At 43.3% G+C, this 17602-nt stretch overlaps 1 protein-coding gene across 1 annotated transcript in view; it reads left to right on the top strand.

Moving 5' to 3' along the window:
• MPPE1 (metallophosphoesterase 1) overlaps nucleotides 1-17602 on the top strand; it is a 176819-nt gene that overhangs the window by 91894 nt on the left and 67323 nt on the right. Inside the window, exon 7 of the mRNA XM_082257845.1 lies at nucleotides 6965-7087. Within this exon, the coding sequence (XP_082113971.1) occupies nucleotides 6965-7087 (123 nt within the window). The remainder of the gene's footprint in view (nucleotides 1-6964; nucleotides 7088-17602) is intronic.

Raw genomic sequence — 17602 nt, forward strand, 5'->3', positions numbered from 1 at the left:
AACCACCGGTGGTGGATTCACCAATTGCTAGATTGAATAAAGCCACGGTTATTCCTCTAGAAGACGCTCCGTCTTTTTAAAGATCCAGTGGATCGCAAGATAGAAGCTATGTCTCGCACCATGTTTACCTTGATTGGATCAGCTTTCAGACCAATAATTGCTATTGGTCTGGTTTCGCAGGCTGTAACTGTATGGACCAAGTGGTTACGCCGGGACCTAGAAGAGGTCCCTCAGGCGGTATCAGATTTGTTGGAACAAATGATACAGGGGTTACAGTTTGTGTGTGATGCGGCGTTAGACGCCACTTCATTATTGGCGCGAGCATCTGTCTCAGTACACTGTGGCTAAAAGGTTGGTTAGCCGACCAAGGTTCCAAAAAAGCATTGGCTAATATCCCCTTTTTAGGAGAGCGTCTATTTGGAGCCAACTTAGATGAGATCATTAGGATCTCACGGGTGGAAAGAGCACCTTTTTACCGCAAAATTTTAAAGGTAAAGGAACTCGTCAAAGACGAGGGCCTTCTTTTTCTGCTCACAAGAGGTTTTTTCGTCCCGCGGGTGAAAAAATTAAGTCCTCCAAAGCTCCTGCAGGAGGCGTCAGGGGTCGTTGGTCGGGCAAGCAAAAGCCCGCCCCCTCTAGACCTGAAGATAAACCGTCCAAAGCCTGAAGGTGCGCCCCCACGCATAACTGGGGTGGGGGGACGTCTTCGCCGGTTCCCGGATCCATGGCTTTCCAGAATCCCGGACAGATGGGTTTGCGAAGTCATAAGGTCAGGGTACAAGATCGAGTTTCGATCTCTCCCACCGGCGCGATTCTTCCCTTCCAATAGCCGACTATCCCCGGATCGTTTAGACGATCTGCGGAGAGCAGTCACAGATTTACTACAACAAGGAGTGGTAGTCCACGTTCCTTGGACAGAACGGTTTCAAGGGTTTTATTCAAACCTATTTACAATACCCAGGAAAGAGGGCAAAGTGCGTCCAATTCTGGACTTAAGGGCACTCAATTCTTTTGTCAACATAAGAAGATTCAGAATGGAGTCCATTCGCACAGTAGCAGCCTTTCTGCATCCAGGGGATGTCCTAGCGTCCATAGACATCAAGGACGCATATCTTCACATTCCCATTTTCGCAGGACATCAGCGGTTTCTACGCTTTTCCGTAGAAGAGAACCACTATCAGTTTGTGGCGTTACCTTTCGGTCTCGCCACGGCTCCGCGGGTCTTCACGAAGGTGTTGGCCCCAATGTTGGCACTTCTGCGCCAAAGAGGCATATCGATCCTTTGTTACCTAGACGATCTTCTGCTTCATGCAGAGTCTCCTCAGACCTTGCTACAAAACATAGAAATTACTATGATTTCTTTACAGGAATTCGGGTGGCTGGTGAACCAGCAAAAGTCATTTCTGGTTCCCACCCAGAGGCTCGAATATCTGGGTCTAATTCTAGACACAGTCAGGACAAGAGTTTTTTCTTCCGGTAGGGAAACTCCGAAAGATTCAATCAGCAGTCCAGTTGTTACTATCCAACAGCTGGTCTTCCCTTCGGACTTGCATGAGGGTTCTGGGGTTGATGGTGGCTTCCTTCGAAGCAGTCCCATTTGCCCAGTCCCATACCCGAATTCTTCAGCAAGAGATTCTTCTCAGATGGAATCGGAATCCGGAATCCCTGGACAATCAGATCCGATTGAGCAAACAGACCAGAGAGTCTCTGGTCTGGTGGCTTCGGTCTCCGATGCTCAGCCAGGGAAAGTCCTTTCTGCCAATATATTGGACGACAGTGACCACGGATACCAGTCTATCCGGATGGGGAGGAATTCTCGGTCAGTTATCTGTCCAGGGACTTTGGTCCCCGGAAGAATCCAGGTTACCGATAAATGTATTGGAACTGAGAGCGATCAGACTTTGTCTGATTCACTGGACCGAGCAGCTCCAGGGCAGCCCGGTTCGGATCCAGTCGGACAACGCCACGGCCGTGGCTTATGTCAATCACCAGGGGGGCACCAAGAGTGTCCGAGCGGCCAAAAGAAGTGGCTTGCATTCTTCGCTGGGCGGAACGATTTGTTCCAGCAATCTCTGCGGTGTTCATTCCGGGGGTGGAGAATTGACAGGCAGATTATCTCAGCCGTCAGACTCTGGATCAGGGGGAATGGTCCCTCCATCCAGACGTTTTCCACCAGTTGTGCCTACGATGGGGCACCCCGGATATGGATCTGTTGGCATCTCGATTCAACAGGAAAGTTCAGAGATTCGTGGCTCGCTCCCGCGATCCTCTAGCAGAAACCGCAGACGCACTGATCGCCCCGTGGGGGCAATACCAGCTAATGTATGCCTTCCCTCCTCTTGGGTTACTGCCAAGACTTCTTCGCAGGATAGAGGAGGAAGGAATTCCAGTAATCCTGGCAGCTCCGGACTGGCCTCGTCGAGCTTGTTACGCCGACGTGGTCAGACTGGTGGCGGACGTCCCGTGGAGACTTCCTCTCAGGGAGGATTCACTGTCTCAGGGACCGATCTTCCATCCTGCTTTACGATCGCTGGTTTTAAACGGCCTGGTTATTGAGACCCAGGTGCTGAAGGACAAGGGATTGTCAGCTTCAGTTATTCCTACTCTAGTTAAAACAAGGAAAGCGACTTCCAGAAAGATTATCATCGTACATGGAAGTCTTATATTGGGTGGTGTGAATCCCTTGGGTTCCATCTACATCTTTATTCGGTAGTCCGAATATTGGCTTTCTGCAACAGGGAGTTGAGCAGAAGCTGGCCTTGAGTGTTATCAAGGGTCTGGTTTCAGCATTTGCTATCTTCTTTCAGAAGCTTTTGTCTACTCATTCCTTGGTGCGGAATTTCATCCAGGGGGTGCGACACCTGGCTCTGCCAGTGCACGCGCCGTTACCATCCTGGGATCTTAATTTGGTGCTGTCGGTTCTTCAGACACCTCCCTTTGAAAATATCAGGGAGATTCCCTTGCTTACTTTATCCCAGAAGGTGGTCTTCTTGGTGGCTATCACTTCTGCACGCAGGGTGTCAGAACTGGCTGCATTATCCTGTTGTTCCCCAGATCTGGTGGTTCATAGGGATAAGGTTGTTCTTCATCCGAATCCATCCTTCCTTCTAAGGGGGTTTCAAAGTTTCATTGAATAAGGACAGTGTATTGTCCTTCCTATGTCCTTAGCCCAATCATCCTCGAGAATTTGCAGGGCATTCCTTGGATGTAGTTCGGGCGATCAGGATATACTTGAATACTACGGATTCAATTTGTAAGACGGATTCACTGTTTGTGATCACGGATGGCCCTAAGAAGGGGTTGCCTGTTCTGCTGCGACCATCTTTAGATGGATCAGACAGACGGTGGTATAGGCTTATTTTATCTAAGGGTCGGGATCCCCCGTTCCCTGTTAAGGCGCATTCTACTCGGGCGCTTAGAGTTTCCTGGACCTTCCGCCATCAGGCGTCAGTGGTTCAGGTTTTCAAGGCGACTGTTTAGTAGTCGGTTCATACCTTTACAATATTGTATAAGGTTTATGTGATGGCATCGTCAGATGCCTCTTCTGGCTGCAAGGTTCCTGCATTCCACTGTTTGAGGAGACTGTTGGTCTACCTCGAGGATTTGTGGGGTAGGTCTCATCTGTTTACTCGATGAGTCCTTTGATACTTCTGGTTGGCTCCGGTTGGGCCTTCTAGATTGGATTTTGATTCTGTCAATCCCACCCCTCATTTTGTGGCACTGCTTCTGGATGTCCCAGCTCTTGAGAATCAAGAAGACTACGTCTGTCAATGAGCGATAGAGAAAAATGGATTTTTGTAAGATCTTACCGTAAAATCCTTTTCTCTTAAGCTCATTGACAGACGTAGTACCCGCCCCTCTATCATTGAGTTGGGTTGGGTTAAATTCTCTGTTACTGCTTTAGAACAGAACTGATTCCCTGTAGCAGAGAGAGGGAGGATATACCCTCAGGGACTGCCCCTAAGGTGGAGCCAGAACGTTTTGTCTTTCTGCCTAGTCCTACTCCTGCGGAGACAACATAACCCAGCTCTTGAGAATCAAGAAGACTACGTCTGTCAATGAGCTTAAGAGAAAAGGATTTTACGGTAAGATCTTACAAAAATCCATTTTTTGGGATCTGGTCCTCTGAGTGGCTACGAAGTAAGTTGCTGTTTGGTCCTATCCATCTGATGTTTTGTATATTCTGGTGTTTTTCACATCACCTAACTGCCCTCCATGTAGCTTCTTTATTGGTCTCTTTGATCTGGTACCAGCCTGACAGCGAGTCCTAGGCACTCTATGTGGGGTGCCTAATCGCATCCTGTCCACTGTTGTTGCTGATGGTCTAAACTTTGACTAGGTTTGGGTGCTGCTTATTTGGGAATCCCAACTTATTGCTTGGAGTAATTGTTGCTTGCTTGGTGCTGTCCCTCTTGCCTGTGTCTTTGCATAGCCTGGCAGATCTCCATGCGGCTATTGTTTTTCAGAGCTATGGTGCATGTCTCCACAGCGACCTATTTTTCAGGGTTTCCCTCTACTCCAGCCTTTCCCATCTGTGGGAGTCTCTGGTCAATCTTGGCTCTGCAGGCCCTATTTGTATTTATTCAGTGTCACAAAATTTCCATTAGTCTTCTCCCAAGTTTTTTTTATTGTAGCCTTCCTTACCAGGGAAGAGACTAGTCTGTATGGATGTTTGGATTGGCTACATGCATGTTTTTTTTTTCTTCAAGCATATCATCGCCTTGTTGCTTAAGTGGGATCACTGCATTTTAACGGTCTCCCCGCATTTTAACGGTCTCCCCACTGTGTGGGTTCACAAATGTATAGGCTCTATTGTTGACCTTAATTAATCTCCATAACCTTTCCATTGTGCGATATCTGGAGGACTTCATACTCTGGGGGGAAGATCAGTTGGCACGGTTCTTTCTGAATATGTGGTGCGAACTATGCTAGGCTTGTTTAATAATAAATGTAGTTCAATTTCTTTTATCATGCATGTTTTTCTGGCATGACCCTTAACTTTAAAAACAAATTGGATATGAAATAAGTTTTCATAATCCATGTATATGAGAATGTGATTTAATAGTGATTTCATTTAGAGATGGTTTGTCCTCTACTTGTCTTTCATTATAATAATTTCAAGTTAACTTCTGGTTAAACCCTTTTATTTTTTTGGTTTTAGCTTCAAGGTAACTTTTGTATAAAACGTATTAGAGTTTTGTAATGTAATGTATAATATAAGACAGCCTTTACAATGAAATAGGTTACCTGTGTAGCACCCTACAAGGTAGGTGCTAGGTAAAGTGTAGTAGGCCTTTTCTGTTAATCAGCAGGGCCATGATTTTCAGCTAGGTTGTCATGGTTCCCAGGTGTGGCTGTTGAGACTGGGGAGTCTCCCCACTGTGCTCAATGAGGGCTCTCATTGGGCAGTAGAGGAAACCCGGCCAATTGCGCACCCATTGTTGTATCTACCCCAGAAAGGCAGATTCTGCCGCACAGCATTCTGGGAGTGGGTATAAATCTGAGGGGAGCACATGACACAGCATCTTTGGCAGGAAGTAGAGTCCCGGGAGGGAGAGTACGGCTGTCTCTCCTCCTGTCGAGAGGAATCGGGTGTCTCAGGCGGCTTGTCTGAGGGGACAGAGGGCCGAGCTGAGCTGCAGAGAGGATCCGGTGTGCTGTGGACCAGCGGAGCTGAGAGGGGTCGAGTTTCAGGAAAGCATTCCCAGTCGTGAATACTGCAAACTGCCCTTGGGGGTCTGCCTAGTGAAAGGGGGACCACTCCGGAGAAGGTCAGAGGGATCCAGGAGCTAGCTAGCCGGTGCAGGAGCAAAGGAAAGGGGGTGCCAGTGTTGACCAGTAAAGGGGGTGCCAGTGGTTGGGACCTGAAGTATTCAGTGTACAGTGGAAGTGTACAGCGTGCCGTGTACAGTGTTGAGAGTTGCAGCAGTGTTACTAACGGCTACCCCAGTCAGGAAGGACTGGAGGGAGCAGTGTCAAGAACTTTTGAGCTAACCAGAGTGTCAGAAGTCAGTCTTTAGTACAGTACCGAAAGTCAGTGATCTCAAGCGCCAGCAAGTGTTGGTCGGCATTCAGCCGGCATCAAGTCAGCGCTGATAGGCATTTTTTCTTCAGTGTCCCAGTTTGTACCTAGTTGAGCCAGAGGAGTACCCCACTCCCCTTCCCCCATCCCCATATAAAATAAACAAAACAAACCAAAGATGCCGGACTGTTCTTTGACTCAGATCTCACACTTGGGCAATCAGCTTAAATGTGCTGTTGATGTTACCGGTGACCATGGCAGAACCACATCAGGCCCAATGCCTGGAAATCCTGCTGCACCTGTTTAAAGTTTACAATTGTCCAAGCTTGTACACACATTGACCACCAGAACTAAGCATACAGCCAATTACTACTTTGTAAATAATCAGCTGTCATTCTCTTATCCTCTTCATTTCGTATGTATATAAATCCTGCCTTTTTGCCTAATAAACTAGGACACATTTATGTCAATCTCAGCATAGAGCGTCTGTCTGCCTATTCTCGCTGCAGCAGCTAATCCTCTGACAAGTGGGAACAACTGATCAACTCTCATTGCTGAACCTTACATTTTCATGACTGGTCTTCTGCCAGTTTTATTGTATAGACTACAAGCTTGCTTATAAAAAGAAAATAAATAGATAAAATGGGCAGTTGTGCTTATAGTGACCAGTTATATTTAATGTTTCATTTTCTGGAAAAAAGGAGTTTGATAGGTCACAATATACAACAAGCATAGCTCGGAAAAACAATTTTTTGTTTCCCATTAAAAAAAAATAATAATACTGGTGTTTACTTTAGTTCAGGTAATTTGAACTCTTCCAGATAGAGAAGTCTGAATCAAATGTAGTTGAGTTACAATAAGTGCTGATTTTAAGTATTCACAGGATTAAAAATCTGGTAATACTGAGTTTGATAATGAAATACTTGCTTTGTTTCTCTTCAGCATTATCCATTGTATCGGGCAAGTGACTCAGAATGTACGGGTGAAGATTCTGCTTCTCCAGAGGAAAAGCAAGTTCTGTTTATAGAGAAATATGATGTTCTTTCACAGGATGCCTCTAAAAAGGTTAGACTGAGTCACTGGCAAAAAAAGACAAGGATAAACGTTACATAATTGGTTTTAGAAAATAATTGTTAATATAGCTGGTAGTATTCTTATTATTGAGCTTTTAGCCCTGGTTCACATTAATGCTACTTTGAAATCTTTCTACTTCATTTGAAGTAAGCAGGATTTCAAAGTAGCAGGTCAGCGCGATTTCAGGTACTACTTGGCTGACATCTGTGCCACTTTGTGCACAGATGTCTATGCAAGTCGTACCTGAAATCACAAATAATGTAGGAATCTTTTTTAAAAAATCTGTGTAACACCACAAAGTCAGAGTCAAACCGGTTTGAGCGTTTCGATTGCCGACAATAGGGTGAGATTTGTTATGCGATTTGGGACTGTCAAATCGTATGACAAGTCGCACCAGTGTGAACGGGGGCTTAGGACACCAACATTTTCCACTGCACTGTACAAATTGAGAATATATCAAGTGGCTATAACAATAACATTATAACATAAGATAAACACCTTGCCAAAAAAAAAAACATAATTTCCTAATGGCTTCTTTTCTTAGGCAAGAGATCCATGGATGATATTAGGCTCTTAATGGTGAGAGATTTGACTAGACACATTAGCACCAAACCTAGGTAAATTTATCAGTAGCAAAAACTTAAAATTGCCTGTGTAGCCCAAGCCTATGGCAAGGTTTTCACTAGGTGTATGACCCTTTGCAATTATCCATAAATGGCTAAAGCTCAACTAGGGGCACCCTAATTTATGTATTTTTTTTAAATTATATTTTGTATCTTGTAAATGCTCCATTTACCTGTTCTGCAAAGTACTGTGAGAGCTGTACTTCCAGCTCCCTACTGCATTACAGAGGCTCATATGACACACCTCAGTGTCTTTGCCATGTCTGTGTGCTTCTACCATTCAAAAAGCGCATCCTGTAATGACACTGTGATCTTACCTACAGGGAAAATAAATGGAGCATTATAAGAAGATTGCACAGATTTTTAGTAATAAGGGGTTGAGGTACAAATATATTAGGCCATAAGCCATATGAAAGTGTTAAAATAAATGCAGCTAGAGTTGTTTTTTAATAGCTGCAATTGAATATATGAGTATTGTGCATTCAAAGTTTTGCTTTATAAGGCTATGTATGTTTGACTTTTGCGTTGGCAAGGTGACTAGTAAAGTAAGTGTGGGTGTGAATAGATTTTCAAAAAGATGAGGGGTTGTTCAAGCCATGGTGCAAAGACATCAGTGCAGCTTTCTGCACGGTAAAAAAAAACAAAAACTGACAATCAACATTGGTTTAAACAGGGCACATAACTGATGAAAACTGATGTCAGCGCACATAAAAACTCACTGAAGTGCGCATTAAAACTGATGTAAACTGATGTGAAACTGATGAAATCTGCTCAGTTTTCCCATCAGTTTTCATGCCCGTATGGTGTGAACAAGCCCTAAAAAAATTACAAGTGAACTTGTGTAACATTTACTCATTTGAAATGCCGGCTCTAGAAGTTTCTGTCTTTGGTAAAAGAAACTAAATTCTTTTGAGCAGTGTATCTTTGAAGACATGAACAGATACAGGTCCAGTTCACTTAGTGCTGTCCCAACTCATTTTGTGTTACTCACCTATGCAGTTAATGCCATTATTTTGGAAGTGGAAAAAAATCTACCAGGTGGAGGTAGGGGTTTGGTAGAGGGAAGGGCCCTCCCCTATCATGGATGGAGCCATGGATATAATAATTCACAATACCCTAAAAAAAATAAATGCCCATTATGCAGATCATCAGAGAGATAGGCAACTATCTGGAACCCCGGGTATTCACCACGAGGGGGGAATCGAGATAGGGGATTTCCTCTTATTAATAATTGATTTTTTTCCTTGGCTGAAAGGGACGAGGGGGGATTTTTAGGAACCCCGACCTTCCAGAAGGAAGGTTTTTTTTCAGCACACACTCAGAGGAAAAAGAAGCGATCGAGAGGGAAACGAGCTAGAAGAAGAGTTCAAAAGAAAAAGACCCAGATAGGTGGTGGTATTTATAAACTTGAGTGGGGTAGAATTAACTACTGATGAGCTAAAGGTTTTGGATAGGGGGTCTTAAATTCACCCCAGTAAGGCATTTCAAACTTATCCAAAAATTTGTGAAAAGTCTCAATATCAAAAAATATTTTTTATCTAAGTCAGGTGAAAAGGGATGCCAACCACCGGTGGAGGCATGCTCTAATCTATCTAATAAGTCAGTTTTTAACCCCTTAAATAAAGACAACAAACATCTGGAGGTCTTTAAAAATATGGTGTTGAAGGACGTGGAGGATCTTAATATTAGAAAAGTACAAGAACCTTCTTTTATTAAGAAGAGAATTGTTTCTCTTGAAAATAATCAAGATCTTGTTATCTGCCCTGCGGACAAGGGGGGAGGTTTAGTGGTCATGACCAAAGCATATTATAGAGAGGAAATGGGCAAATAGCTTAATGATAGATCTACATATAGATTATTAAAATCAGACCCTATTTTTGAGTTCAAAGAAGAAGTCCATTATCTTATTGAAAGAGGGAAGGATTTGTGAATCCTTAATAAGAAAGAAGCTCTGTATTTAGACCCCACTGCTTGCCCTATTCCTATCATTTTATTTTCTCCCAAAAATACATAAGGACGCTACCCGACCACCAGGGAGACCTATTGTGAATGGACTAGGGTCTGTTTCTGCTTGAGTGGGGCAATATTTTGATTTCTTTCTTAAACCTTTGTTATCCGAAACCAGAGATACCAAGCATATTATCCAAATTTTGGAAGGTCTTGCTTGTTCCTCTGAAAATATATTCGTGACTGCGGATGTAAGTTCCCTTTACACTATAATAGGCCACCAAGAGGCTTTGTGCTCTGTAAAATGGGCTCTTGAAAGATCCCATCTCTCTAACACGCATAAAAAAAATACATAATACGTTTTTTGGATTTTTGTCTTAACCGGAATTATTTTGGTATGATCGCCAATTTTATCTACAGGTCTTGGTAGTTGCGATGGCGCATGTTTCGCCCCCAGTGTGGCCAATTTTTTTATGGCACACTGGGAGGAGAAGACAGTTTTCCAACAACGCCCTGAGCAACTCATTTGTTACCGTAGATACATAGACGATTTGTTTATGATCTGGAAAGGAGATCTTGCTAGCCTTCATAGGTTTATGGATAAAATGAATGGTAATAATAAAAATATTTCCTTAACATTGAGTATTCATATGGAGAAAATGTTTTTTCTTGACCTGGAAATATTTAAGGAAGGCAATTCCTTTCGAACTTAGAACTATTTTAAACCTACCGATATGAATGGTTATATTCCATTGGACAGCTGCCATCACACCTCTTGGCTTTTCATTATTCTTAAAGGACAGTATGTCCGCCTTAGAAGGAATTGTTCCTCTGAGGCTAATTTCCTTTCACAATCACAGATTCTTACGAGTAGATTTATCCAGAAAGGCTATGAAAAAAGCAGTTAGGAGGTAGTGATTGAAAAAGTTAGGAATATGGAAAGACAAGTCTTGGTGATACCAGAAAAGAAAAGAAGGGTCAACGGGAAATCAAAATCATTCTCCGTTTATAATGTTCACTATAAGAAAGTGGAGAAGGTTATTTCCAAACATTGGGGCATTTTTTGGAGAGATAGGGTATTGAGCTTAGTGCTGCCCCCACATCCCCAGTTTTTTTATAGACGTGCCCCCCACATTAAGAGAGAAGATTGCTCCATGGGTCGTTGACCCCCCTATACAGAAGGAGACCAAATGATTTTCTTTCCTGTCAGATTTTTATGCATGTGGGAAGTGTTCCTCATGCAAGCAGGCCAAATGTAATATTTAAAGTGGAGTTCCACCCTAAATTTATACTTTCCTCCATCTTCTCGCTCCGGGTCACCTGAAAAACAAATGGATAATCGCATTTTTTTTTTTTTTTTTTTACTTACCTCGTATAGAAGAAAATATACTTACCTTACTTCCTTCTTCCTCCCCTCTGCGGCCACGGCCCGTCGTCACTTCCTGGCTTTGCAATGATTCCTGGGAGCTGAACGTCATCGCTCCCAGGAATCATTGCGCCTGCACCTGCCCCGACGTCAGTTCCGGGGCGCGCGCGTCATTCCCTTCTAAACCGCTTCTGGGCATGCCCAGAAGCTGTGGAGGGATGACGTGCGCACCGGAAGTGACGGCGGGGCTGGTGCAGTGCATCATGGGACCTAAGAAGATGGAAGAGGACGCAGAAGAGGATTGCGCTGGCTTCAAGCTGCCCACACCTGAGATGGCAGCGCTGGACAATACTTTTTCAAGGTAAGTATTTCTCCTAAAAGGTAAGTGCAACCCAGGACAGATCAGAGGCTAGCCATTGTGGAATGTACTAGCCCTGACTGTCCCGGGGGTATTTTTATTAAAAAATGTATTCCCAGGGTGGAACTCCGCTTTAAAAAACGGAAAGAATTTTCTGCCCATGCCACAGGGAAAAATTATAAAATCAAAGCTCTTATTACCTTTTAATACAGAGGGGGTAGTCTACATGTTGGAGTGCAATTGTAGCCTCCCATTATGTGGGCAGGACCTCCAGAGCCCTACATGTGCGGGTAGTGGAACACATTGGGAATATAAAGAAAGGTAAGATTACCCATAGTGTCTCTAAACATTTTCGTAGTCATCATAATGCAGACCCCAAAGGTTTAAAATTCTGGGGTATTGAACGGGTTAATAGACACTGGAGGTGAGGTAATTTTATTAGACGGCTTAGCCAGAGAGAATCATTCTGGATTTATGAGGCTGGTGTAATGTTTCCCTTGGGGTTAAATGTTGAGTTTGACCTCAAATGTTTTATATCTGATAGATGAATTTTGTGGTTTAATTTATTTAAAGTATTTATGTGGTATAGGTTTGTAAAGGATAGCAGAGGGTGATTTTTGTTTTTAAGTTTTTATTGAATAACCTATTCCATAATTATGGACATATTTTATATTCATATAATTCATAGGAATGTATTCTGGTTTATTGTTCCCTTGTTAGGTGGACAAAGAAGTTTTTTGAAAGCTTTAGAAAGTATGAACGATCTTAATTATCAGGGAAAGATTTTAATACTGTTGTTTGCCACTAGATGGCATGTGTTTTTTTTCCTCCCGGTTTGTTTGGTTGCTATGATGATCGTGCCGCTATTAGGAGGGGGTGACAGCTTGACTCCACCCCCACTGACTAAGTCCTGTTGGATTTAACGCGTACGGGAGGTGGAGCTACACTACGTCACCTGCTGCTATCCTCAGTCAGCCGACAGTTTCCCTGCCCGGCTGGGAGTACTGTCCCTTCGGTGAAGGTGGTTCAGTTATTCGATCGGATTGTTTATTTGGATTGGCAATCCCAATGCCTGTATTGCTTTTATCAATGTGAGTGCAAGTCTTTGTTTTTAATAAATGTAATTCTTAAACAAAGAGCACTTAGATTTGTTTTTATATTTTTCCACATACTACTAAAGACGGGTTGTCTTGATGGTGACCTGTATAAGGGCTCTTTCACACGGTCCCCCTCCGTAGGCGGATCCGTGTTGCTCAGCGGGGATCGATCCGCGATCCCCCGCTGAGCCGGCGGATGACAGCTCCGTCTCCGCTTGCAGAGCGGAGAGGGAGGTGTCTCAGCCCCCGCTGCCCTCTATGGGGGATCGGATGAGAGCGGACCGTGTGAAAGACCGCTCAGATCCGCTCCGCTCTGATTACTGAACGGATGGAAAAATAGGGTTTCCATCCGTCCAGATTTCAGCACAGGATCGGATGCGGATGGCAGCGGGTGTCATCCGCTGACACCCGCTGCCCCATAGAGCTGCATGGAGGATCCGATCAGATCCGCCTAAAAAACCGACAGGCGGATCTGATTGGACCGCCCGTGTAAAAGAGCCCTAAGTCATCCCAGGAGGAATTCTGAGCCCTATCTTTATTTGGAAGTCTGGAATAGTTGGAGTATGTTATCCTGATTCACCCATTATGGGAAAGAGAGTTTGACCTGCTGGTAATACAGAGGTCATTGTTTTCAGGTGAGCGCGTTGTGTTCTCACTGGTGAAGGGTCTGTCATTTGGACACAATCAACTTCTTCATTTTCTACACTTAAGTGGACCACTTGGATCCTCCGGGTTATATTTGTGAATTTTTTTCTTATTTATTTTTCTAGAGTTATTGCGCTGCACTGTTTATTTATTGTATTTGAGGATGTGGTATAAGTGATTTACCTTTAGTGTTCAGCCTGCATTTCTTAGTTTTTAGGAATCTGTTTTTGCGCTGATTGTAATTACTATATATTGTATCTCATACCCCTCATGGTTCTAAACCTGAATTGGGTGTGGACGTGGTACTGAGGTGGTGAAGCAGTTGCACACCAAAGGTTTTAATAAGGAAGTATGAAATACATTCAAAATACGCATGTTAGAAGGAAGGTCTAAAACGTAAGCCACTGGGTTGATCCTACGAAGAATACAGAAAGGCCTAATATACAGTTTCAGTGAGGGAACACTGAGTCAGAGGTTACTAGATGACAGGCAGACCCTCTCCCCAACCTGGTAGGAAGGTACAGGTAGGCGTCGGAGGTCAGCATGGAGTCTGTACCTATGACTGGCACAATGCAAGGGCTCTTGGACCTGCACCCAAGTAGAACAGAGATCACGAAGATGCTCTCCTAATGCAGGAGTTATTTGAGGAACAAATGTGTCAGGCAACTTGGATGGCTGGAAACCATAATTCGCCATAAACAAAGACAGTTGGCAAGCGACATTGACAGCACTCTTGTGAGCAAATTCCACCCAAGGTAAGAGGTCTGACCAGTTATGCTGGTCAGAAATTTAGCAACGTAGGAACTGCTCCAAAGCTTGGTTGGTTCGTTCCGCGGCTCCATTAGACTGTGGGTAATACGCCAAGGAGAAAGAAAGCTGAATTCCTAACTGTGCACAAAAGGGTCGCCAAAACCTGGACACAAACTTGCTACCCCTGTCCGAGATGATAACTTTGGGTAGCCCATGTAACCAAAAGATCTCCCAAGCGAAAATGGATTCCAGTTCTTTGGATGTAGGCAACTTCTTAAGTGGAATACAATGAGATATCCTCGAGAACCAGTCAACCACCATGCGAATAACTGTGTTGCTTTGGGAGTTGGGTAAGTCCACAATAAAATCCATGGACAAGTGGGTCCAAGGCCTCTCTCCATTGGGTATGGGTTGTAGGAGGCCCACTGGAAGGTGCTGTGGTGTCTTACTCTGAGCACACATGGAACAAGCGGCCATGAAGGCGGTTACATCAGCGTGGCGACTAGGCCACCAGAATTGATGAGAAATAGACCAAATGAGCTGATTCTTCCCAGGATGACCAGCTGCCTTGGGAGAATGGTATGTCTGGAGCAAAGCAGTGGTCACAAGATTTTCAGGAGGAGAATGGATCTAAGCTAGAAGAATTCTGTCACCCAAAGGTGAAGTAAGACTAGTGTAAATAGTGGCTAGAATGAGATCTGGAGGTGTCACAGGATTAGGAACCGACTCCTCCATCTTGGAGGAAGAGGAAAACTGTCATGACAATGCATCAGCCCTTACATTCTTAGTACCGCATAAGAATGAGACTTTTTAATTGAAGCTTGACAGAAAAAGAGCCCATCGTGCCCTTCTGGGAGATAAGAGTTTAGCCTCTGACAAGAATGTTAGATTCTTATGGTCAGTCAAAATGAGGAATGGCACAGTAGTATCCTCGAGGAGATTCCTCCATTCTTTAAGAGCTAAAATGATAGCTAGCAATTTTTTCTACCTAATCTCATAATTGCATTCTTCAGGAGTCAGTTTCTTAGAAAAGTAGCCACAAGGATGCATAGCGCTCTCAGAGGTCAAAATGCCTACTCCAGTCTCAGACGCATCAACTTCAAGAATGAAGGGTAGCATAGGATCAGGATGTGCCAGCACAGGAGCTGAAATTAAGACAGCCTTGAGAGACTCAAAGGCTCTAATGCAATCCAGAGACCAATTCTGTGGGTTGCTGTCCTTCTTGGTTATATCAGTCAGGGGTTTGACCAGAGAAGAAAAGTTACGAATACATTTCCGATAATTGTCAAAGCCAAGAAAACGTTGTAGCGGACATAGACCTATGGGTCGAGGCCACTGTAAAACTGCAGATAAGTTTCTCTGGGTCCATTAAAAAAAAACGGCAGTAGAAATGACATATCCCAGAAATTTAACCTGTTTACGATGAAACTCGCACTTCTCCAACTTACAAACCGGTTATTATCTCTCAACCTCTGTAGCATACGGGAGACATCTGTGTGGTGGCTCTCTAGGGATTTTGAATATATGAGATTATCATCTACAAACCCAAAAAAGTTGGGATACTGTACAAATTGTGGGTAAAAAAGGAATGGACTAATTTACAAATCTCATAAACTTGTATTTTATTCACAATACAATATAGATAACATATCAAATGTTGAAAGTGACACATTTTGAAATGTCATGCCAAATATTGGCTCTTTTTGGATTTCATGAGAGCTACACATTCCAAAATAGTTGGGACAGGTAGCAAAAAGAGGCCGAAAAAGTTAAATATACATATAAGGAACAGCTGGAGGACCAATTTGCAATTTATTAGGTCAATTGGCAACATGATTGGGTATAAAAAGAGCCTCTCAGAGTGGCAGTGTCTCTCAGAAGTCAGGATGGGCAGAGGATCACCAATTCCCCCAATGCTGCGGCGAAAAATAGTGGAGCAATATTAGAAAGGAGTTTCTCAGAGAAAAATTGCAAAGAGTTTGAAGTTATCATCATCTACAGTGCATAATATCATCCAAAGATTAAGAGAATCTGGAACAATGTGCGTAAGGGTCAAGGCCAGAAAACCATACTGGATGCCCGTGATCTTCGGGCCCTTAGACGGCACTGCATCACATACAGGAATGCTACTGTAATGGAAATCACAACATGGGCTCAGGAATACTTCCAGAAAACATTATCGGTGAACACATTTCACCGTGCCAATCGCCGTTTCTGACTAAAACTCTATAGGCCAAAAAAGAAGCCATATCTAAACATGATCCAGAATTGCAGGCCTTTTCTCTGGGCCAAGGCTCATTTAAAATGGATTGTGGCAAAGTGGAAAACTGTTCTGTGGTCAGACAAATCAAAATTTGAAGTTCTTTTTGGAAAACTGGGACGCCATGTCTTCCGGACTAAAGGGGAAAAGGACAACCCAAGTTGTTATCAGTGCTCAGTTCAGAAGCCTGCATCTCTGATGGTATGGGGTTGCATGAGTGCATGTGGCATGGGCAGCTTACACATGTGTAAAGGCACCATCAATGCTGAAAGGTATATCCAAGTTCTAGAAGAACATATGCTCCCATCCAGATGTCGTCTCTTTCAGGGAAGACCTTGCATTTTCCAACATGACAATGCCAGACCATATCCTGCATCAATTACAACATCATGGCTGCATAGAAGAAGGATTCGGGTACTGAAATGGCCAGCCTGCAGTCCAGATCTTTCACCATAGAAAACATTTGGCACATCATTAAGCGGAAGATGCGACAAAGAAGACCTAAGACAGTTGAGCAACTAGAAGCATGTATTAGGCAAGAATGGGACAACATTCCTATTCCTCCGGGGAAGAGCCCGGGTCCTGATGGCTACTCGATCCGGTATGTTAAAAGGTTCCAAAGAATCCTGATCCCCAAATTATGCAAATATTTTAATATGGTGGGGGAAGGGGAGAATTTAAGAAAGGAGTCTCTGCTTGCCTATATAGCTCTTATTTTGAAGGAGGGGGAGGATCCTGCAGCACCGATTTAGCTCTAGACCAATTTCCCTCTTAACCGCTTCCATACAGAGCAGTTAGACCCCCTTCCTGCCCAGACCAATTTTCAGCTTTCAGCACTCTCACACTTTGAATGACAATTGCTCAGTCATGCTACACTGTAACCAAACAAAATTTTTATCATTTTTTTCACACAAATAGAGCTTTCTTTTGGTGGTATTTGATCACAACTGGGTTTTTTTTTTTTCGTGATATAAGCAAAAAAAGAGCAAAAATTTTGAAAAAAAAAACACTTTTTTTTAGTTTCTATTATAAAATTTTGCAAAAAATTATTTTTTCTTCATACATTTGGGCCAAAATGTATACTTCTACATATCTCTGGTAAAATTAACCCAAATTAGTGTATATTATTTAGTCTGTGTGAAAGTTATTGAGTCTAGAAGCTATGGTACCAATTACTGAAAATTGATCACACCAGATGTACTGATGGCCTATCTCCTTTCTTGAGGCCCTGAAATGTCAGGATAGTACAAATACCCCCCAAATGACCCCTTTTTGTAAAGTAGACAGTCCAAGGTATTTAGTAAGAGGCATGGAGAGTTTTTTGAAGTTATAATTTTTTCCCACAATTCTTGGGAAAATGAAGAAAAAAAAGTTTTTTTCTTTTTTTCCCAAAACGTTGTCAATTTATAAGCTATTTCTAACACATAGCATGTACACAGCAAAAATGACACCCCAAAATT

The sequence above is a fragment of the Pelophylax lessonae genome (genome assembly GCF_965119305.1).
Source record: "Pelophylax lessonae genome assembly, chromosome: 5".
NCBI classification, from domain to species: domain Eukaryota; kingdom Metazoa; phylum Chordata; class Amphibia; order Anura; family Ranidae; genus Pelophylax; species Pelophylax lessonae.